General features: G+C 30.2%; 1 protein-coding gene and 1 pseudogene across 1 annotated transcript; both read left to right on the forward strand.

Moving 5' to 3' along the window:
• The first annotated feature begins 17108 nt into the window (after positions 1-17108).
• Positions 17109-21396, forward strand: LOC131611077 (receptor-like protein 9DC3; annotated as a pseudogene).
• Positions 21397-22380: 984 nt separating this feature from the next.
• Positions 22381-23606, forward strand: LOC131608797 (receptor-like protein 7). Its single transcript, XM_058880348.1, has one exon. It carries the CDS (start codon positions 22425-22427, stop codon positions 23589-23591), a length of 1167 nt encoding a protein of 388 aa, XP_058736331.1. The 5' UTR covers positions 22381-22424; the 3' UTR covers positions 23592-23606.
• Positions 23607-26064: the final 2458 nt, after the last annotated feature.

The raw sequence follows: 26064 nt of genomic DNA on the forward strand, positions 1-26064 counted from the left end.
GTGCTCCTCTTAAGATTTTGAGTTCTAATCCTATTAGATGCTATCAAACAGAACAATTGGTCCTCTTGACAACTTTCTTATTTAACAATAAATTTTTATCTCTTGTTACTAAAATATCGAGGAGTAAAACAATTGGTCCCTCTTGAGAACTTTCTTATTTAACAATAAATTTTTCTCTCTTGTTACTAAAATATCGAGGAGTAAGGTTATATGCACATGAGTTCGATTATCAATAAATTTTTAAAATTGTCATATGTTTATCATTAGCTCTGGCTTTAATCGAGGCCCCCGCAAGTGGACTGTGGGATTGATCCCCTTCGATTAGTCGGTCGAAAGGTCGGATATCAAGATTTTAAAAAATTAATCTTTTTTTGTAAGTACTTGTTACATTATTCACAAAAATATTAATAAATTAATTACTTTAATACACTTTTGATCCTTATATTTTGAAGTTTTTTAAATTTTAATTCCTTATTTTGAAAATCAGTTTTTTGGTGTCTAAGTTGTATTTCACTTGAAATTTTCATGATCTATCTCCATTTAGCTGCCTCATTAATGACGTGGCAAATGAACTGTTGAGCCACGTAACATTTGTTGAATATTTTAATATCTTTTAATTATATTTAATTATACAAAACATTAAAAATTAATTTAATAAATTTAATTTATGTAAAACATTTTAATTAAAAATGATCATGTGTCACTTTGTCCTCCTGTTCTTGTTCTGAGAAGAGCAATAGGTCGTCCAAAGAACCTGAGAAATAAGATAGCTGAAAAAAATGTTTTACATAAATTAAATTGATTTAATAGCAATTTTGATTATCCTATTATCAAAGGTATAAGTCAGCCAATGAATACGCTAATTAAATCAACTCCAAAAATTTGTATGTCTTTTACTGTTTAAATTCAAAGGAAGGTATTTGATTCTTATAGTAGAATCTGCAATTTGATTACATCTTTCTTGTATTAATTGCAAACACATGCATTTCATACAAGGACTTTGATGTAACAAGGTCTACTTGATGCTTTTATCATGTAGTGAGGGTTTCTTCATTACCACAAACTTAACTTTCTGTCCAAGTCTAGATTTTTTAATTCTATTTCTTCTACATTTGTCTCTATTATATGACTTAGAAATTTGCTCTCTAATTATCTGGCTACTTGCATTTTTGCAAAATTATTTTAATATTTTAAATCTCTTCACTACAAAAAAAAAAACTTAGTAGTGACGTGAAAATTACGTCACAAAGTAAAAAAATACATCACAGATCAAAATTTACGACGTGGAAAACTACGCCGCAGGAGAGAAGGTGGCAACTCAGTACTCAACATTTTATTATTCGATTGTATGCATAAAGATTGATTTTATAACTGACTAATTTCTTCGTAAGTCGTATCTTAATAACTAGTTTTAAATTTCATAGAGCTGGTCTCAATTAGGGATGACAATGAGTGTCCATAGGCACGGATACTAGTCCCTCATTATCAGCCCCATTTAATAAATATAATATTTGTACTCACCCATATTAATGTGGGTATCCGTCAAACAGGTATCCGTGGATTTTGACATTCCATAAATACTAATATTTAAATAATTTATTTAAAAAAATAATTTAATTAATTAATTTTTTATCCCTATTAAAGATAACAAATATTTTTAAATTTAACCCATAATGATAATAATAACAAAAATGAATCACATCCATTTTATTTCTTCTTTTATCAAATAAATAAATTCAACAAAATAATAATAATTACATATTCAACTAAATAAGTCTAATAATATAGAATAATAACAATAATTTTATATTAAAAATTAATATTTAAGTGATTTTATTAATTATTAACGGATACGAATATCCGCGGATATGGATATCATCAAATCTGTACCCGTGTCTGTAAGAAAATGAGTAACTAAATATCCGTTTATTTTACTCATGAATACTCATTAAACCATCCAATCCGTACTCGTGACAGATTTTATCTGCGGATATCTACATGTATGATTTTTTTTTCATCTCTCGTCTCAATATATATCATATTATGAGGAGAGATACCACTTGTGATTTTCTTTTCTAAAACATTAAATTGGAAGTAACTTTTGTTTTTAAGAGTTAGAATGATGATCTCAATATATATATATATATATATATATATATATATATATATATATATATATATATATATATATATATTTTCTTTTCTAAAACATTAAATTGGAAGTAACTTTTGCATTTATTTTCTAAATCATCTTATATCTCGATTTTTATAAAAACAGCCATTAAAAGTTTTTTAAAATTATATTTAAATAAATTGAATACATTTTTTACCTCAATTAGTTATCTCGATATTTCTAAAAAATCTTGATATTAACTCTAGTTAATATTTTATCTCACTCATCAAAATTTTATGTCATTGTGGTTATGGTAGATTTATTCAAAATTACACGCAATAAGTATGGTGTAGTGAAGTGACCAAAAAAAAGACCTTCATCAAATAGATTTAAAGATGATGAAGTTATGAATGATTTTATAAAATTGACATGGAAGAGTCGCTATATCTGGGATGCAAAAGTTTTACAAGACTGTCAGGTGTGTTAAAATTATTTAATCTTATGGCAAGAGGTGGATGGATAGATAAAAGGTTTCACTGATCAATTACTTGAATTATTGCAAGAACTGCTTCCAAAAGGTAACACATTGTCGAATCGTAGTTATTAGGCCAAGAAGATATTATGTCCAAAGGGTTTGGACTATATTAAAATACATGTCAATCATAACGATATTATATTATATAGGAAAGAGTATGAAAACTTGAAGGAGCGACTGAGGTGTGGGGAATCATGCTACAAGAAGAAGTTATATTATATAGGAAAGAGTATGAAAACTTGAAGGAGCGTCTGAGGTGTGGGGAATCATGCTACAAGAAGAAGGACAATGGTGTTGAAGAAGATGATGGTATAACAAAAAGGGTCTTGCTAACGAGTGTCCTCGGGGCACTCTTTAAGCGGGTTCAGTTACCGTGCATAGATAAAAATCTATGCATCGTGCATAGATTATTATGGACCCTTGGATCATTGGATCAAATTCTAGACATCAATTGTTATTACTCAATACTTAATATTCACCACTCAATATTCAATACTCAATACTCAATACTGGATTAAAAACTTGATCCAATGGCTTATGTGCATGGTGCATAAGGAAAATCCTTATGCATATTAGCCAAAGCCTCTTTAAGCATACTAATTATAGAAAATATTCTTTATAAAAGTCAATATTTCAATTTCCAATGCATTTAAGATACAACTTGTGATTTTTTTTTCTAAAACTTAAACGGTGGAACTTTTGTTGTTTAAGAGCACTGATACAATCTAACACACACAATAAATATTAAATATATCTTTCAACTTTTAATTATTAATATTAATTTTAATATTTTAGAGAGCAAAATCAATTTCTAGTAGCATCTATTTTCGACGATCAAATAGGAATAATTTATATTTAATCTCTAGAAGGGTTGAACTAGTGGTGGAGGCTTGGTTCTTGAGAGTATGTTCCTCTCAAAGTCCTGAGTTCGAATTCTACTAGATGCTATCAAACAGAACTTTGTTTTGTCTTAAAATTGGTCCTCGCTAGGCCGGATACCAAGATTTAACAATAAATTTTTAAAATTGTCACATGATTATCATTAATAGATGTCAATATATTGGTGCTAATAAATTGTGTAGTGATTATAAAGTTATTCTCTATGTGATTATAAAATGTCTCGTGAAAAGATGTCATTTTATCTCTGGTTACTAAAAAATCGAGTAAGGTTATATGCACATGATGATGAGTTCGATCATCAATAAAAGTTTTTTAATATTTTTCAAACTAACGCCACATATCTCTCGGGTGCAAATAATTCATGTGGAGCCAGTTCATAGAAAGCTTTGCTCTGGCTTTAAACGGGGCCCCCGCAAGTGGACGTGGGATTGGTCCCTATGGATTAGTCGGTCAAAAGACCGGATACCAAGATTTAAAAAAAATTATTCTTTTTTTTTGTAAGTACTTGTTACATTATTTACACAAAAATATTAATAAATTAATTGCTTTAATACACTTTTGATCCTTATATTTTGAAGTTTTTTAAACTTTAATTCCCTATTTTGAAAATCAGTTTTTTGGTGTCTAAACTGTATTTCACTTAAAATTTTCATGATCCCTCTCCATTTAGCTGCCTCATTAATGACGTGGCAAATGAAATCTTGAGCCACATAACATTTGTTGAATATTTTAATATCTTTTAATTATATTTGATTTTACAAAACATTAAAAATTATATTTTAATAAATTTAATTTATGTAAAACATTTTAATTAAAAACGATCATGTGTCACTTTGTCCTCCTGTTATGAGAAGCTCGTCCAAAGAAACTGAGAAACAAGATAGGTGAATAAAATGTTTTACATAAATTAAATTGATTTAATAGCATTTTTTATTATCCTATTATCAAAGGTATATGTCTTAAGTCAGCCCAATGAATACGCTAATTAAATCAACTCCAAAAATTTGTATGTCCTTTTGCTGTTTAAATTCAAAGGAAGGTATTTGATTCTTATAGTAGAATCTGCAATTTGATTACATCTTTCTTGTATTAATTGCAAACACATGCATTTCATACAAGGACTTTGATGTAACAAGGTCTACTTGATGCTTTTATCATGTAGTGAGGGTTTCTTCATTACCACAAACTTAACTTTCTGTCCAAGTCTAGATTTTTTAATTCTATTTCTTCTACATTTGTCTCTATTATATGACTTAGAAATTTGCTCTCTGACTATCTGGCTACTTGCATTTTTGTAAAACCATTTTAATATTTTAAATCCCTCCACTACAAAAAAAAATACTCAATAGCGACCTGAAAATCACGCCACAAAGTGAAAAAACACGTCACAAATCAAAATTTACGACGTGAAAAATTACGCCGCAGGAGAGAATGTGACAACTCGGTAGTGACATGATATTCACTTTACTATTTAGTGAAGTGAAAATCACGTCGCAAAATTTGGAACAGATATTCACTCACTTTAAGTCAGAACAGATGTAGTAGGTTTGGGACGGAAAAAGAATCTTTAGTTGTGACGTGATTTTCATGTCACTAATTAGTGACATGAAATTCACATCACTAATAATTGCTATTATACATTATAAAATCTGCCTTGACTTAAAGTGAGTAGCCATAATGTTAACTTAGCTCTTGGCCTAGCTAAGTTATGTATCATAAGCCTACTCCAATGCACTCTACTGTTGTCATCAATCTGGATCTTGTACACTTGCTTCATAGAAAATTTGCTCCTAGTTAGCATTTGATTCCATAGGCTTTGGACAATATCAACAAGGTGTTTCTGATTCATTATTTTCTTTATTATCCATGTCCAGTTCTGCCCGGCTTCCACCATCAGTACATCTCTACCTTTCAGATAAATCTTATAGATCCATATCACCCATGGTTTTGCTTCTTATGTTGAGCTTTTTCAAAATGTCTTCAATCCTGCAAAAATCTCAAAACATAGAGCTTGCAAATTTTGTTAGAAATGTGGAGACTTACTTCCCAGCAACTGATATAATTAATCAAATCAATTATCACATCTTCTCCCCCTTTTTGTCATAACATCAAAAAGCATAAAAGATCTTGAGTTGTGACAACATTGTTGAAGTCCCCAATAGTGCACCAAGGCCCTGTTTGGTTGTCATGAATATTAGCAATCTTTCTCCAAAGGGTTCTTCTTTTCACCAATTGGTTATGTGCATAGATGGCAGTGAACCAATAGAGAAATATACCTGCTACTGTGTACACTCCACAATGGATATGCTGGCTCGACTGACTTATCATCTTCAATTCCACTTTGGTGTCATCCCAAAGGATCCATATCCTTCCATTAGGGTGAGTACTGTAATTATCCAAATAGCATCTTTTCAGATTGAGTTTCTCTCTAACCTTGCCAGCTTTCTCTTTTTTTACTCTAGTTTCTAACAATATACTGATATGGGGTTGGGACTCCAAGAGATGGGAGATAATCTCTCTAATCTTCCCCCACCTTATTCACCCCTTACATTCCAAGAAATAATCATGGTCCCATATCAAAGGCAACTAAAGGCTCATTCACAGCCCTAGCACCCCATAGCCATTAGCACAAGGAATCTCAGTAGATGTACCTATATGATCTGCTCCTTTCCCTCTGACTCTGCCATGTCTGCTTATCAATGTCCAGACTTCCTCCTCAGTCAAATCATGGTTGTTGCTTTTGTCTTCCACTAGTGTAGTAGGAACCACTACATTCTCTTTCTCCTCTTCAATAGCAGTACTCACAGTGGTTACAACTCCAAGCTCATACTTTTCCTTGGGTTACCATTGTTTCCTCTGCACCTTAACCTCACAATTATGTCCAACAGCTTGGCATTTATCATAATACTTAGGTTTCCATTCGTATTCCACCTTATGAATTAAGGACTGAACCTCTTTGTTCTTAATGTTGATTTCCTCAATCAGCTTCTGTGAAATGTCCACTTCCACAAGTACTCTAGCATAAGAAATCCTTAATTTGCTAGCAATACATTCATCTGTTACAATAGGTGTACCAAGTGCACTTGCCAACATACTCAAATTAGAACCCTCCCCTCAGAGATGCAGAGTTAGCATAGAGAACTTTACCCAGATAGGAATTGTCCTCATCATATCCATCTTGAGCTGAAAACCTGGTCTCCATTCCTTCAAAATCATCGGCATACCTCTAAAAGTGTGTGGCCCCTTCATAAAAATGGCTTCCATTTCATCATCGGGTTTGAATCGAAGAATGAAATAGCCTTCGTCATGGTAGAAAATGTCAGGTAGTTGTACATAATTCCAGGACTTCAACATGTAATTCTTGACCGCATTCATGCTAAGATCTTCACCTAGAACATATATGATAAGGGAATTCCTCCAATAATGTATTTCACGGTTAGCATCTTCTTCATCCACCTCAATTTACACCTTCCCATCTATCACAGTGGGAGGAATGTATCTCATCACCATACCCTTAGCGTGGTTACGATTCTCTGATAAGAGATCCACCCAGAGTTTGCGTTCCTTCGTCTTAACCTCTTTTGTCAATTTCATCTCAGGTTTTAGGGTTTCAGCAGGTTTTCCCTCTTCATCAGGGATCTTAGAGCTCTCTACATTAGGAGTTACCATTGTTTCCTCATTGTGATTCAATGTGTGATTATTAACAATCAATAATTAACACTGAAAAATATGAAAAATCAATAACCAATAATTAACACAGAAAAATCAATAACCAACAATCAATAAAATAAAATCTGAAAAAATAAATAAAATGGCCAAAATACCTTTATCTTCCTTTATTAATCTTTTAACAATCTTCCTATATCTTCTTCAAATTCTCCTTTAAACACAAATATTATTCCTAAAACAAATTTAAAACACAATTAGAAATAAAAATATACCAAAACGAAATTATTAAATAAAATAACATATAATTAAAAAAGATTTGAATAATAACTTAAACAGTTTACAATTGAGAAAGGAAGAAGTTGAAATTTAACATAGAGTTAAAGAAATTTGAGAGAAATGAGGAAGAAGAAATTTGATAGGATGAAGGTTGAGAGAAGAAGAGGAAACTGAATGTGGTTTGAAGAGAGAGAGAGAGAGAGAGAGAGAGAGAGAGAGAGAGAGGAGAGAGAGAGATAGGAGAGACTGGGGAAGAGGAACATTGCGTGATTATTAATAGTGCCTTTAGCGACGTGAAATACACATCGCAACCTTGCAAAATGGAATTCACGTTGCAACCAACCAACGGCTACAGCCCCATCTGCTCTTTGTCAGTCAACTCTATCATAAAAGCTTTTGGTTTTTAGAATTTTATGTTGCGGTGTGATTTACATGTCACAACTTGAAGTTTGAAATTCAAACTTCCCCATGTGCATATCTGACGCCTTAAATTTTTCATTTTTCATTTTTTTAGTTGCGACGTGTTTTACACATCACAACTATTTTTTTAAAACTTTTTCTGACTCTCCCCCTTGACTAACGTTACTTTTATTTTTTAATATTATAAACACGTTGCGACGTGCTTTTCACGTCACAACTTATTTATTTTACACACGTGAAAATCACGTCATAATTTCACGTGGCTAGAGAGCACATTTCTTGTAGTGCTCAATCAATTATAAATAACAAATTTAATATTTTGACACAGTCAATTATGAGATTGTTGATTTGGAGTGTTCCTATGCAATTTTATTTGGTATTAGACGCGTGAATATGTGCCCTCTCTTCATATACTCAACAATTTATTATTTGATTGTATGCATAAAGATTGATTCTATAACTGACTAATTTCCTCGTAAGTCGTATCATAATAACTAGTTTTAAATTTCATAGAGCTGTCTCAATTAGGGATGACAATGAATGTCCATAGGCACGGATACTAGTCCCTCATTATCAGCCCCATTTAATAAATATAATCACTAAAAAAAACATCAATTTTCCAGGTGAATAGCTCCCCGCAAATGCAAATATCACCCTACAACGTAACAATTGCGGGGTGGACAAAACACCTCGCAAAAATGTTAGTCGCAACTTTTTGCAAGGGAAAACGCACTTCGCAAGTTTGCCAGGTGGTTTTCACTTTGCAATTTTGCCAGGTGAAAAGCACCCCGCAAGTCCTTTACTAGAGTTACACGCAAACCAGGGCAGAGAGTGCAGAAGTGCATGGTGGTTCAGGGCAGAGCAGAAAAAGGTTGAAACTTGCGGGGTGGAATTCACCTGGCAAACAATAAATAAGCTAATAAAAAATATATATATTTACATTATTCTAAATATTAAATTATTAATATTTAAAATAATATAAATATAATAAATCATAACTATCAACAGTAATCAAATCATAATATTATAACTAGTACTTCTACCCGTGCGATGCACGAGACAATATATATATATATATATATATATATATATATATATATATATATATATATATATATATATATATATATATATATATATATATATTGTATTTTTATGTAAAAATATAAATGTATGAAAATAAGAAAAATATATATTTTTTTCATATTATAAAACAAAAAAGTACAATAAGAACATGAAACATAAATTATCCTTCTCTGACTTTCCCTGCAATTGAACAAAAATAGAGTAAATTAATCTTTGAAACTTGAAAGTAAAAAGAATAAATATAAAAGAGAATGTAAAACTTTTTACAACAATGATAATGATATATAACCTAATTCATTATGCATATGTTGAAAGTGAATTAAAATAGTAATTTAAACAAACTGTAATATGCAGCAAAACCTTTCTAATTTGTAATTGGCACTATCCATCTATTTTTTAAAAAAAGTAAACATCACACAAATTAATGAAATCATATATTTATTTATATATTTATATATTGAGATATAAAAGTATTGAAGTAAAAATTTTCTTACCATCTGAAAATCATTCGATAGCATAATCAATCAATAGACTAAACCCGAGAAGGAAAATTAACTCTATAAAGTAATTTGTTAAAAATAAAAAGAAATCAAATTTGATAATAATAAAGCATAGAATAGGTAACGTACGTTATTCATATTTTGGAAGACCTCCTTATAAAAACGTTTGAAGTCTTATTAGTGACATTGTCATCGTCATTAGTGATAAGAAGTTTTAAACCAGCTCATGAAGTAACTCTAGAAACTGCAACATATAATTGATCATGGGTAAAAACAAATTGTGGAAGGTCCCAACATGTTTAAGAGACCTTGACTCTTATTTATTGTCATTACAAAAGAAACAAATATAGGAAACTGTCTGCGCTGAAATTTGAATGAAATTCCCATGTCAGAAGGAGTCAATGACAGCCTTGGAATAAAAACTTTTTGGCCATTATTATTTCTAGAAATGACCTTCGCCTCAAGCACAAAATTTCCTAATTGAGTAATAATGAGACGCGTGTCATTACATAATTCTAATGATTGGTCAATATTTCTGAGCAACATAATAGACACACCAACCTTTAATTTCAATTCATGATTTGGTAGGCCTGAAGCTTTGATGGTATTCAATAATCCAGGAGTAAGAATATTATATGGACCATCAAGAGTTTCACTTTGTTCATATGGTGTATCAAAACTCAAATATGTTTTAACTTCACCAAAAATCAAAGATAACATGTAATCATTTGAGTTCAACAACTTCATTTTTTTGGTGTACACTCTTTGCACATTTGGTAATACTTGATAATATCATTTCTTTGTGTGGTCAAAGTCAATTATTTTAGCAAGAACAACTCCAATGGAAACCTAATGCGCAAATATATATATATATATATATATATATATATATATATATATATATATATATATATATATATATATATATATATATCAAATAATAATTGATTTATTCTATGCATCTAAAAGAAGAAACTGAATTTATACGAATAGATCATAAAGATAAATTATTACCTTAGAACATTGAAGAACCTCAAAAATATTCATTTTTGGATGTTTAAGAAAATCATCCATTGAAGCATTGTTGCTTTGGCCAGATACATAACTAATCACTTGGTTCAGTGAATTATTTCCATTCTCCAACCTGACAATAAAATTAACAAAAATATAATTCCAAACATATATTGAAACAAAAAATCAATAAAATAAAAACGTAAAAAGATATTGTAGGCAAATTATAGAAATTACTTCTCTTGTATTCAAGAGATTCCTTTTGATTGTAGTTAATAAAGATTTTTGTGCCATGAAAGGCATTTAAAATGCCATGAATTGCTGGAAATAATATAAATAGAAGGCTTAAATGCACCCTAGGTCCATGTAAGTTAGCGAGTTTTTGATTTTCGTCCCTGTAAATTTTTTTCTGGGTCTGAGTCCCTATATTTCACTTTCGTGTTTGTTTTAGTCCCTAAAATCAAAATCCGCAGGAAAATTTGCAGGAAAACCTGCAGATTTTCCTATGGATTTTTGCTTTAGGGACTAAACCGCAAGCAAAAAGTAAGATATAGGGACTCATACCAAAAAAAAACTTACAGGGACGAAAATAAAAAACTCGCTAACTTACAGGGACCAAAGGTGCATTTAAGCCTAAATAGAAATTAAACTGTTAGTATTATGATGTGTAGATAGTATAGCTATTACAAAATACAATCTATTTAAATATGGGTCACTTGCATTGGAAAATTTTAGGCTTACACAACTGTAAAATGACTATTACCGACTTATCATAACCATTATCAGTTAAATAATGGTTCATTTGTTCAGCATGTTCAGCCCACAAAGTAAAATCAACATTATTTCCTCTTTATTGATAATATGAATAAAAAGAATTTATTGGATTAAATCTATAACAACTTATTGGATTGTACATTCCAAACAAATGTTACACTAATTAGTAAAAAAAATCACAATCTATTATTATAATTCCTAATTAAATTATATTTATTGAGTAGAAAAATAAATAAATGATTGATTGATTAGTAAATAAATTTTTAAATTCATATGTCAATAAATAAATAATTTAATAATATATAATTAAATTGTATTTATTGAGAAGAAAAATAAATAAATGATTGATTGATTTGTATTAAATTGATTAATAATATATATTATTGATAAAATTTTGTCAATACTTATTTTATAATATTAAATAATAAACTAAAATAAAATATTAAATAATAAATTAATTTAGATAATTCTTGATAAAATAACATTTTAAAATTTTGCATATTTTTAATACAACATTTTTAAGAATATCAAAATTTTAAATTGTTACTTACATTAAATATATAATATTTTTTAATATCAATTTTTTAAAAATATTTTGTTAAAAATAATTAAGTGATTTTAAATATTGAGATATTTATAAAATATAATTTGAAAGAAAGAATATAGAATATAAATTAAATCGTGATTTTAAATATTGACCTATTTATAAAATATAATTTGGGAGAAAGAATATAGAATATAAATTAAATCACATTTGTTTGAAAGAGAAAGAATATAAATGGTTGATATAAAAAAGGAAATAATAAAAAATAATAATATAATAAATAGAATATAAATGGTTGAGATAAAAAAAAGAATATAAATGATTGAGATAAAAAGGGAATAATAAAAAATAATAATATAATAAATATATAAACTAAATTGATGGAATAGAATTTTAGTTATTATAATTTAATGTGATGACAAATTTATTTACTAATCAATTAATCAATTTAATAATAATGAATTGATATGTCAATTTTTTTTTTTTGAGGTGAACGTGGATTAAAGAAAAGGAGTATAAGTGGTTGAGATAAAAAAAAAGGAATATAGAATGGGAGTGTAAGTAGTTGAGATAAAAAGGGGAATATAGAATGACTCCATTAAATAATAAATTAATTTAGATAGTTTTTTTAATAAAATATAACATCTTAAAATTTTCATATATTTTTAATACAACATTTTTAAGAATATCAAAATTTTAAATTGTTACTTACATTAAATATAGAGTTTTAAGGTAGTGCACTTACTGTGTAAACTAACTTTACACATACAACCAATCAAAATCATATTAGTTTTTTAAATTAAAATTATGTTTTAATTGGATATAGTTGATAGTGTAAAAATATTTTAAATTGTCCGTGCATATTCGTTTTTCTCTTAAATATATAATATTTTTTAATATCAAAGTTTTTTTTTTTAAATATGTTGTTAAAAATAATTAAGTTAAGAATATCAAAATTTTAAATTGTTACTTTCATTAAATATATAATATTTTTAATATCAAAGTTTTTTAAAATATGTTGTTAAAAATAATTAAGTGATTTTAAATATTCAACTATTTATAAAATATAATTTGAGAGAAAGAATATAGAATATAAATTAAATCGTGATTTTAAATATTGAGCTATTTATAAAATATAAATGGAATATAAATGGTTAAAATAAATATGAGAAAGAATATAAATGATTCATATAAAAAAGGGAATAAAATAAAAACGATTTAATATAAAAAATTTATTTACTAATCAGTTAATCAATTTAATAATAATGAATTGATATGTCAATTTTTTTTAGGAGGTGAATGTGGGTTAAAGAAAACGAGTATAAGTGATTGAGATAAAAAAATATATAAAATGGGAGTGTAAGTAGTTGAGATAAAAAAGAATATAGAATGACTCCTTGAGAATGGTTCACAATTTATTATAATTTATAGTTATAATTAATAATTAATAATGATATCTCATTTATTGGAAAGAGAATAAGTGGTTGAGAAAAAAAATGAAATATTGGAACAGTAAACTTGTTCTTGTTCTTCTCAATAAATGTGGTTGAGATAAAAAAAATATTGCAAATATTAAATATTAAATAAATAGGTTTAGGCGGGAATTGATTGTATTTAGGCACTTAAAATGGTACATAGTATTGTGTTTTAATATATTAAGGATATCATAACTATCATAAATATATTAAAAATAGTAATAAATGTTAGTAATACAATTTTTATGTTACTACAATATTTATGTTTATCATAATAGTAGAGGGTAATAATATTCTGTTTCCTAAAATATAATATTTAATTATTTAATATATAATAAAAAATATTCTGTTTTAACAAATAATAATAATATTTTGTTTTTTATAATAATAAAATATTCTGTTTTATCAATTAAATAAAAATTCAGTTTACTAAAAATAAAAAGTATATTCTATTTTTACAAATTTCAGCATATATTTCTACTAATTTCAGCATATATTTGTTCCCATTTCAGCATATATTTGTACCTAATTTCAACATACAAAAATCATACAACATATTTTTATACTCATTTCAACATATATTTCTACACATGTTCATAAAACATACAGACCAATTATTTCTATCATACAAACCAATTAAAAGAATTTATAAAATAACAAACAATTTATAAATATGTGTACCTTTATAAATGGATTTGATGAAAATATAGAAAGCAGATCTGAATCCAACAAAATTTTTGAGTATTTGGATCTTGATTTTGTAACAAATTTTTTGAGTATTTGGATATTAATATCCGTACTCACCCATATTAATGAGGGTATCCGTCAAACGGGTATCCGTGGATTTTGACATACTCACAGATATTAAAGAGATATCCATAAATACTATTATTTAAATTTTTTTTAAAAATAATTTAGTTAATTAATTTTTTAACCCTATTAAAGATAACAAATATTTTTAAATTTAACCCATAATAATAACAAAAATGAATCACATTCATTTTATTTCTTCTTTTATCAAATAAATAAATTTAGCAAAATAATAATAATTACATATTCAACTAAATAAGTCTAATAATATATAATAATAACAATAATTTTATATTAAAAAAATTAATATTTAAGTAATTTTATTAATTATTAACGGATACGGATTAACGGATACGGATATCCGCGTGTATAGATACCACCAAATCCGTACCCGTGTCCGTAAGAAAATGAGTAACTAAATATCAGTTTATTTTACTCGTGAATACTCATTAAACCATCCAATTCGTACTTGTCACAGATTTTATCCGCGGATATCTACGAGTATGGATTTTTTTTCCATCTCTCATCTCAATATATATATCATATTATGAGGAGAGATACTACTTGTGATTTTCTTTTCTAATACATTAAATTGGAAGTAACTTTTGTTTTTAAGGGTGTGTTTAGTTCGAGGTAGAGCGATGGGAGGGGAGGGGAAGGGAGGGAATATTTAAAATGAAATGGGTTTGGTTCAATATTTAGGAGGGGAGAGGAGGGGAGGGGAGGGGAGCAAAATTCCTCCAAATGACATTTTTTGCGTTTCCTCGAATCAGGGGGATTCGGAGGGGAGGGGAGGGGATCTGAGTTTTAATATTAATTAAATTAATATATTTACTTAAATATCCTCAATTTTATTTTATTATTTTAAAAATATTATTTTCTTTTATTTTCTTTACTTTTCTTTTTGTGATTTTTTTCTCTATTGCTTCCATCAACTTATTATAATTATTCTTCACCTTCAATTTTTTTTATTTTTAATAAAAATTATAACTACTATAATTTTTTGTTTTTTATTATAATTTATTTTATGTATTCAAAAGTTGTTATCAACGCATAGTTTATTTTGTGTCGAGAGTTATAATATGAATCAAGTGTACTCAATTTTTTTAATATTATGCGATAAGTTATCACTTTTTAATCACTCAGTTATACAAATATTATTTCCAAGAAAATATTTATGAAATTTTTACAATTGAATATCATATCACTTATATAAAATTAAAAGGATAAAATTGTAAATTATTATGAAAATCCCTCCCCTCCCCTCGTGAACCAAACATATTTTTAAAGGAAATTTCTTCCCTCCCCTCCCCTCGTTTGAACAAAACATATATATAATTACAAAAAATCCCTCCCCTCCCATCCCCTTCCCTTCCCTTCTCTCCATTAAAATCTCTCCCCTCCCCTCATTTGAACCAAGCTGACCCTAAGAGTTAGAATGATGATATATATATATATATATATATATATATATATATATATATATATATATATATATATATATATATATATATATATATATATATATATATATATATACACACACACACGCTGATTTTTATTTGTGTGTTTGTGATGTCCAAGAAGCTGCAAAGAAGGGGAATATGGAAAAAGAATTTACTGCTGCTACTAAAACTATGTAGTAAATTAAACACAAGGGGTGAAATGAACAATATGCATCGCAGCTCAATTGTTTAGGCCTTATCACCTAGGAACCTTAGAAAAATTTTTAAATTTTTTATTTTATTCAAAAATATAATATATTTAATATAATTAAATAATATTATAAAATTATTTTTTGTTTTTTAAATAGATTGCATGACAAAATTATATAATGTGGCGCAACATAGTATTGTCAAATCAATGCCACGTCACAAAAAAATGCCAACTACTCAATAGTGAAGAGGGACAAAAAAAAATCATAAAATTTTGAATAGAGGAACCAAAAAAACTCGTGTTTTTTAAAGGGTGATTAAAAAATTAAAAAAATCAAAATAACGGAACTAAAACTGCATTTAAGTTTTTTTTTATTTAAAGTTTCATCTAATCCTTCGGTATTTTAGAAAACTGACAGATTATGTAATTTAGGATTTGAGTTTCAACTCACAGCTCCTATAAATTTATGCTTTATTTAGAACAAGTATTTTGCATTTATTTTCTAAATCATCTTATTTCTCGATTTTTGTAAAAACAAACATTAAAAGTTTTTTAAAATTATATTTAAATAAATTGAATACATTTTTTACCTCAATTAGTTATCTCGATATTTCTAAAAAATATTGATATTAACTCTAGTTAATATTTTATCTCACTCATCAAAATTTTATGTTTCATTCATTCACTTTTTACACCCTAGAACCTTTCTTTGGCTGAAAAATCATTAAGTCCACCTAATGAACTGGAACATCATCTTCTCCAAAGAAGCTCGAATCTTAAATCAACATTTTTCTTCACATTTCCAGTATGTATAACTCTCTCATGTGAACGTTGTTGTTGTTGTTGTTGTTGTCGTCGTTGTTGTCATCGTTGTTATTGTTTTCGTTGTTGTTATTGTTGTTGTTGTGACCATGATTTTTTAGACTTAGAGTATAATGTACATTGTTGTTTTTAGGTATTTAAAGTTGTTGTAATTTATGGTTATTGTTGTATTACTTTGGAATGTTCAATTTTATTTTACTTTTAGAACTGTATGTTACTATGGATTGTAGTTGGATGAGAGCTAATAGATTAAGTAAAGAGCATGAGAATGGATTGATTCAATTTCTTGATATTGCGAAAAGAAAAATGTCCTAACAATAATAGGATATTTTGGTGTCCTTGTAAAATTTGCCGAAATATGCAAAAACATCCAAGGGTTCTTATATTAAGTCACTGTGGTTATGGTAGAATTATTCAAAATTACACGCAATAAGTATGGCGTGGTGAAGTGACCAAAAAAAGACCTTCATCAAATAGATTTGAAGATGATGAAGTTATGAATGATTTTATAAAAGATATGATTCGTGATATTGGAGTAGATGCTTTTAAGAAAACCCATGTGAAAGATACTTTGAAAAGTGACATGGAAGAGTCGCTATACCTGGGATGCAAAAGTTTTACAAGACTGTCAAGTGTGTTAAAACTATTTAATCTTATGGCAAGAGGTGGATGGACAGATAAAAGTTTCATTGAATTACTTGAATTGTTGCAAGAACTGCTTCTAAAAGGTAACACATTGTCGAATCGTAGTTATGAGGCCAAGAAGATATTATGTCCAAAGGGTTTGGACTATATTAAAATACATGCCCATCATAACGATATTATATTATATAGGAAAGAGTATGAAAACTTGAAGGAGTGTCCGAGGTGTGAGGAACCATGCTACAAGAAGAAGGACAATGGTGTTGAAGAAGATGATGGTATAACTAAAAGGGTCTTGCTAACGAGTGCCCTCGGGGCACTCTTTAAGCATACTAATTAAAGAAAATATTCTTTATAAAAGTCAATATTTCAATTTTCAATCTTTTTCAATGCATTAAATACATGCATTTTTAAAAAAACTTACCATTTTAATCAATTAAAGAGTATCCCAAGGGCACTGGTTAGCATTTGTCTAACTAAAAAGGGAGTTTCTTCCAAGGTGATGTGGTACCTACTGATAATTCAAAGATTCAAGAGTTTGTTTGATAATGTAAATGAGGCGAATAATACTAGATAGCATGTTGGTGAAAGATTATGTGATGGAAAAATTAGTCCTCTTGCTCTCTCTATCATTATTCTGATATGCTATAGTCGTCCTCTTTTTGTTTAAGTTCTCTTCCTTAATTTTCATTTTTTTATCTTTTTGTTTCTTCTTCTTCTTCTTCAACAAATCATTATAGTCTTGTAACAAAATAGTTTTGATGTCTGTTTGAGACGTGAAACATGTTAATTGATGTGTGTTTTATTGTGTTCTATTTGTTAATATTTTAAATCTCTTCCCAACCTTCTAATGTCAAGAGTGAACTTTTATGTTTGATAGTAAACTTATTTCATGATGCAATGAAAATCATGTTACTGTTTTGCATAAATTAAGAGCAACTTGTATTTTTTTTTTTAAATAGAGCATAAATTAAATTACATTTATTATTTTTAAAAATGATAGCATAAAATACACCGAAAAATACGATAGTGAAGAATACACCAATGAATATAATTTTAAAAAATAATATTGTAATTCGATCAACCAAACCAAACCAGTTAGTTTGGTTCAGTTCCGTTTTTAAAAAATGTTAAAAATCAAACCAAACCAAACCGATAGAGATATCATCGATTCAGACCTTTTTTAAACTAAAAATCAGTCCAAACCAAACCGATTATACCCCTAACAATAGTGTGACATTTGACAGTGTGCACTAATTTATCAGTTGCACTCAATTACTGTCTCTTATTACTTAGAAGAATAAGATCACAATTATTTGGTCATAGTCTGCATTATCTCTATCTCTTCTCATAATTTGATATATGTTGAGAGTATAAGAAGCATCAGATGTATAAAATCTGAAACTAGTTATTAAGAGGAAAGACAGTTATAGAATGTAGTTTTATTTTATGCATACAACTAAATAATAAAATGTTGAGTAATGAGTATAAAGAGAAGGTACACATACTCATGCCTCTAATACCAAATAAAATTGCATAGGAACAGTCCAAATTGAAAATCTTATAATTGGCTCTGTCAAGATATTAAATTGACTATGTATGGAATTGAATGTAGAGATTTAATTTATTAATACGGTTTTCCAAAAATGCAAGTTGCCAGATTTAAAGTAATTTTTTTGCAGGGAAAGCTGGAGCTTGACATGTTTTTGAAGCTCAAAAAACTAGTTTTTCTTAATTTAGCATACAACAAATTGTCACTATTCAATGGGAAAAGTTCTTACAATGCGACCAATTCTCCAATCACGTTCTTACGTTTGGCATCATGCAATATAGAATTCCATGTGTTTGAAATTCCACCACAATTTTCAAAGTTGTCCAAATTGTTGTCTCTTGATCTAAGCTTCCAGACAGATAGTGGAGTCAATCCGTTGCAACTTAAACATTCTAATCTCAGAAGCATGATTCATAACTCAACAAAACATGAGATACTTCGACTTGATGATGTGACTATTCTATCCACTTTACCAGACACATTCACAAATCTAACTTCGTTGCAAGTACTCTCTCTTTATAATTCTGAGTTGTGTGGGGAATTTCCAATGGGAGTATTTCATTTTCCAAACTTGAAAATTCTAAATTTGAGATTTAATCCAAATTTAAAGGGTAGGTTACCTGAGTTTCAATCTAGTTCACTTACCAAGTTAGAACTAGGTGAGACAGGTTTCTATGGTACACTGCCAGTATCCATTGGAAAGCTTAGCTCTTTAAATACACTAGGAATTAGAGATTGCAATTTTTCGGGCTATATTCCTTCTTCCCTAAGCAACCTCACACAACTCATGCAAATAAGCCTTCAAAATAACAAACTTTGTGGCGACCCTTCTACATCCCTGGCAAATCTTACCAAACTAAGCTACATGTATGTTGGTTATAATGAATTTACTTTCAAGAGCATCACATGGATTGGTAAGCTTTCATCAATGATTTTCATGGAGATATCCTCAGTCAATATTGGAAGAGACATCCCATCATCTTTTGCAAATCTGACCCAGCTAGAAGTGTTAAGTGCAAAAAATAGCAATATAATGGGTGAACTTCCATCTTGGTTGATGAACCTAACAAATTTAGTCATCTTGAGCCTTCCCAACAATTTTTTGGTTGGAAAGCTAGAGCTTGACACATTTCTACAGATGAAAAATCTAATTTATCTTGATTTATCATTCAATAAACTCTCATTGTACAACGGTAAAAATTTATCCCATGTGACCGATTCTGGAATTCGCAACTTACTATTGGATTCATGTAATTTACTTGAGGTTCCAACATTTATAAGATATTCTAGTGATTTAGAATATCTTAGCTTGTCAAACAACAGTATAACATCGCTACCTAGTTGGTTGTGGAGAAAATCAAGTCTACAAATCTTATTGGTTTCCCAGAGTTCATTGAAAGGAGAAATATCACCATCCATCTGCAATTTAAAATCACTCCTCCTCCATCTTGATTTATCGTTCAACAATTTAAGCGGCCATGTTCCATCATGTATAGGGAACTTTAGCCGATATCTAGAAATTCTGGACTTAAAAGGGAACAAATTGTCTGGTCTCATTCCTCAAACATACCTGACGGGAAATATCCTTCAGATGATTGATTTCAGCAACAACAATCTTCAGGGCCGACTTCCAAGAGAATTGATCAACTGTGGATGGCTAGAGTACTTTGATATTAGTCACAACAATATCATTGATTCGTTTCCATTTTGGTTGGGAGATCTACCCGAGTTGAAAGTATTGGCTTTAAGTAATAATGAATTTCATGGAGAAATTAGGTGCTCTAGCAACATGACATGCACATTTCCAAAGCTTCACATCATTGACCTTTCTCACAATGAGTTCTCTGGAAGATTTCCATTAGAAATGATTCAAAGTTGGAAAGCAATGAAAACTTCCAACACAAGTCAACTACATTATGACCCAATGTCATCATCCGCTGTGTACCAAAGGCAACTAAATGTATCAGTGCTAAGAGATATTCCTTATTCATTCACAATGTCAAACAAAGGGCATATCATGGTTTATGAGAAGCTTCAAAATTTTTATAGCCTGATAGTTATTGATATATCAAGCAACAAAATCAGTGGAGAGATACCAAAATTCGTCGGTGAACTGAAGGGTCTTGTTTTGCTCAACTTATCAAATAACAACCTTGTTGGCAGCATACCATCTTCCTTAGGGAAGCTTTCAAACCTTGAGGCATTGGACCTTTCTCTCAACAATCTGTCAGGGAAGATTCCACAACAGTTGACACAACTCACCTTTCTGGAGTTCTTTAATGTGTCCTTCAATAATCTCACAGGACCTATACCTCAGAATAATCAGTTTTCAACATTCCAAGGTGATTCATTTGAGGGTAACAAAGGTTTGTGTGGTGATCAATTATTGAAGAAGTGTTTAAATCATGCAGGGAACTCATTTTCTCCACCTTCTTCCTCTGACGATGATAATGACTCGGAATCTTTCTTTGAAATTGAGTGGAAAGTAAGTCTAATTGGGTACATAGGTGGTCTTGTTGCTGGAGTGGCATTGGGAACCTCTTACAGCTCACAGGTAATTAGGTGGCTTAAAAGATTCTTTTGAGTTAAAAGAATCTTAAAAAGACTTCTCTTTCTGTTGTATTTTGTTTTCTTATGTTCTTGTGAGTTCCTATAGTAACAATGTATTTTGTTTGTATTTTATGTCTTGTTTGTCTGAAGTATTATGAAAAACTAGTAAGTTCAACAAACGTTTTGGTAGTGAAATCTCAAAACTATGATATACTATTTTATTATTGACCTTTCTCACAATGAATTCTCGGGAAGTTTTCCATCAAAAATGATCCAAAGTTGGAAAATAACGAAAAACTTCCAACACAAGTGAATTACAGTACGAGCAAGCTTCAACATTCTATTCACCTGATAATTTTTTTAAGAAGCATGCCTTTTGTAGTAATCAATAGATAATTTTTTCATATAAGGGTAAACATTTTGGTAGTATCTATTCTTGGGAGTGTTGTGTATTTTTAATAGATGAGTGTAATTTCCTTGGAACAAATAGTATCTCAAAGCACTTGATCTGTATGTAAACATTTGACAGTGTTACACCATGATAGTGTTACATATGACAGTGTATGTACACAAACATTTCTTACGAGATGTTGCGTATAAGAGAGGGCACAGATTGCTGCGTCTAATACCAAATATAATTGCACAAGAAAAGTCCAAATTCAAAATATTACAATTGACTCTGTCAATATATTACAATTGACTATGTATGGAATTGATTGGAGAGATTTAAACTAATGAAATGGTTTTCCAAATATACAAGGAACCGTAAAATCAGAGCAAATTGCCAAGTCAAATAATAGATACAAATTAAGAAAACCTCACTACATGTTATATAAAAGTCCATGTGTTTGAAATTAATACAAGAAAGATGTAATCAAATTGCAAAATCTACTATAAGAGTCAATATTCAAATACCTTTCTTTGAATTTAAACAGCTTTGCACAAATTTATTTTCAACTTGTAATAATCAAGTTCATTAGAAAATATATTCATTTATTATATTGCAGTCTATTTCTTTACTATAAGAACCACCTAATATGTGTCTACCATTTCATCTAAACTCGACGGTTTAAAATATTAAGATATACAATGGTGTTTTTGTGGTCTCTTGTCTTGTCTTTCACATTTACTACATGTTTTCCTTTAACTCAACCAAAGTGTCATGAAGATGAAAGTCAAGCCTTGTTGCAATTTAAGAAAGGCTTTATCATCAATAAGTCTGCTTCGGATAATCCTCTCAGTTATCCTAAAACAGTATCTTGGAATGCAAGCACTGAATGCTGCTCTTGGGATGGCATTCAATGTGATGAGCACACAGATCATGTGATTCACATTGATCTTAGTAGCAGTCAACTCTATGGTACAATGGATGCAAATACCACTCTCTTTCGCCTTGTACACCTTCAAAATCTCGATCTTTCTGACAATGACTTCAATTACTCTCAAATCCCACCTACGATAGGTGAGCTTTCACAACTAAGATATCTGAATCTTTCTCACACATTTTTTTTTGGAGAAATTCCACCACAAATTTCAAAGTTGTCCAAGTTGTTGTCTCTTGATCTAAGCTTCCATGTTGTACCAAATATTCTACTTAGTAAAGTCAATCTGTTGCAACTCAAACAGTCTAGTTTCAAAAGCATAATTCAAAACTCTACAAAACTTGAGATACTTCGGCTCAATTATGTGACAATTTCATCCACTTTACCAGACACACTCACAAATCTAACTTTGTTGCAAATACTATCTCTTTCGAATTCTGAACTGTATGGTGAATTTCCAGTTGGAGTATTTCATCTTCCAAACTTGAAATTTCTGGATTTGAGATATAATCCAAATCTCAATGGTAATTTGCATGAGATTCAATCTAAATCACTCTCCAAATTATTTCTCGATGAGACAGGTTTCGGCGGTACACTTCCAATATCCATTGGAAATCTTAGTTCTCTAAATATGCTATCAATTAATGGTAGTGATTTTTTTGGGTATATTCCTTCTTCACTTGGTAACCTCACACAACTCATGCAAATAAGCCTTGGACATAACAAATTTAGGGGTGATCCTTCTGCATCTCTTGAAAAGCTTACCAAACTAAACAAATTGGTAGTTGGTTTCAATGAATTTACTTTTGAGACCATCTCATGGATAGGTAAGCTCTCATCAATATTTGCCTTGGATATATCCTCGGTCGATATTGGCAGTGACATCCCATTATCTTTTGCAAATCTCACCTTGCTAGAAATACTAATAGTGTGAATAGGAATTAGTTTAAATGTATTTATTAAATGTATTTATTTATTGTAATTACCGATATAGCCCTGTAACCTTTATATATACGAGAAATAATAATGAGAAAAGTATGAAGCCAAGAATTATTGACATGGTATCAGTAGGTTTTCGATCAAACCTGTGAGTCTTAGGTTAATCTTGGCTTTATTCAGCGACACCCCACTGGGTCGCTCTTGAAATCATCTCGGTAGATCTCGTTTCTCGGTAATTGAAATCATCTCGGTTCTCGGTAATCTCTTCCAAGATTGCGATTATAATCTCTGGTGCTTACAATCGTGTTTCTGGTAGTGCTCATAAGTTACAATTTTGTTATTCCTCCTTGTTTGCAAATCGTGTTTGCTTTGATCGTGTTCTCGTATCGGTGTCGGCAAGTATTCTGAATTAGGGTTTTGATTTGGTGTCGGCGAGTATCCTGAATTGGGGTGTTGATTTGGTGTCGGCAAGTATTCTTCAGTGTTCTGTTGGTGTTTCTTGTTTCACGTTAACAAAATTGTTACGTTAACAAAATTGTTCTTAAGTCATCTCTGATATTATGACTTCCGAAAAAGAGAGAGATCATATTTGTGTTCGTTTTACCGGAAAGAATTATCTTGTTTGGGAATTTCAGTTTCGGATGTATGTCAAAGGGAAAGGATTATGGAGTCACTTGGACGATGTCTCTTTGGCACCGTTAGAGACAACTGACTTAGATGCATGGGAAATAGAAGATGCTCAGATTATCACTTGGATTCTCGGTACTATTGATCCTCACATGATTAATAATTTGCGATCTTTTTCAACTGCTCAAGAAATGTGGAACTTCTTGAAGCGTATCTATAACCTAGATAATGCGGCCAAACGTTTTCAGTTGGAGCTAGACATTGCCAATTACAAACAAGGCAATCTGTCTGTTCAAGAATATTATTCTGGTTTTTTGAATTTGTGGACAGAACACTCTGCGATTATACATGCTGAGGTACCCAAGAGTTCTCTCGCGGATGTCCAAGAGGTCTATAATACTAGTAGGCGAGATCAATTTCTCATGAAGCTTCGTGCAGAATTTGAGGTTGTCAGAGGTGCCTTGCTGAATAGGAATCCTGTTCCTTCTTTAGATACATGTGTCGGTGAACTTCTCAGAGAGGAACAACGTCTTGCTACTCAAAGATCCATGTCTCATGATGTTGTCATTTCTGAGTCTTCTATGTTTGCATATGCTCCTCAGGGTAGAGGTAAAGGTCGTGATATTCGACATGTCCAATGTTTCTCTTGCAAACAATTTGGACATTTTGCTCAGAGTTGCAGTAAGAAGTTTTGTAATTATTGCAAGCAGCGGGGCCATATTATCTCTGATTGTCCCACTCGTCCTCCACGATCAGCACAACGGTCGGTGCAAGCATTTCCTGCTAGTACAAGCTCTGCAGTTGGTCCTTCCATCACCAATCCATCTAATGGTGGTGCTCTCCAACCTGAAACAATCCAACAGATGGTACTTTCCGCTCTTTCAACCTTGGGAATTCAGGGTAAGTCTTCGAATGTTTCCTGCCCGTGGTTTCTTGATTCTGGTGCATCCAATCACATGACAGCCTCTTCTGAATACTTGCACAATTTACATTCTTACCATGGTAATCAGAAAATTCAAATTGCGGATGGTAATGCTCTCTCTATCACTAATGTTGGTGACCTCAACTCTGATTTTCGGGATGTGTTTGTATCACCTGGACTTGCTTCCAATTTATTATCTGTTGGTCAATTGGTTGATAATAATTGTAATGTAAATTTTTCTCGTGATGGTTGCCTTGTGCAGGAACAGGTGTCGGGGAAGGTGGTTGCGAAGGGGCCTAAAGTGGGAAGACTGTTTCCACTTCAGTTTATTTCTAGTCATTTATCTCTTGCTTGTAATAATGTCTTGAATTCTTATGAGGACTGGCATAGAAAATTGGGTCATCCTAACTCTGCTGTTTTATCTCATTTATTTAAAAATGGTTTGTTGGGAAATAAAAATGTTGTTTCTAATGCCTCTCTTTCATGTTCTGTTTGCAAATTAGCTAAAAGTAAAACACTTCCTTTTCCGTCTGGTGCTTATCGGGCTTCCTCTTGTTTTGAAATGATTCATAGTGATGTATGGGGTATGTCTCCTGTAGTTTCTCATGCTCGCTTTAAATATTTTGTCACATTTATTTATGATTATAGTCGTTTTACTTGGATATATTTTCTTCGGTCTAAATCTGAAGTGTTTTCTATGTTTAAGAAATTTCTGACATATGTTGAAACTCAATTTCATGAAAGTGTTAAAAAATTTCGCTCTGATTCTGGTGGTGAGTACATGTCTCGTGAGTTTCAAGAATTTCTTCAACAAAAAGGCATTTTGTCTCAACGATCTTGTCCCAATACCCCCCAACAAAATGGGATGGCAGAACGCAAGAATCGTCATTTGCTTGATGTGACACGCACTTTACTTCTT

The sequence above is a fragment of the Vicia villosa genome, linkage group LG6 (genome assembly GCF_029867415.1).
Source record: "Vicia villosa cultivar HV-30 ecotype Madison, WI linkage group LG6, Vvil1.0, whole genome shotgun sequence".
NCBI classification, from domain to species: domain Eukaryota; kingdom Viridiplantae; phylum Streptophyta; class Magnoliopsida; order Fabales; family Fabaceae; genus Vicia; species Vicia villosa.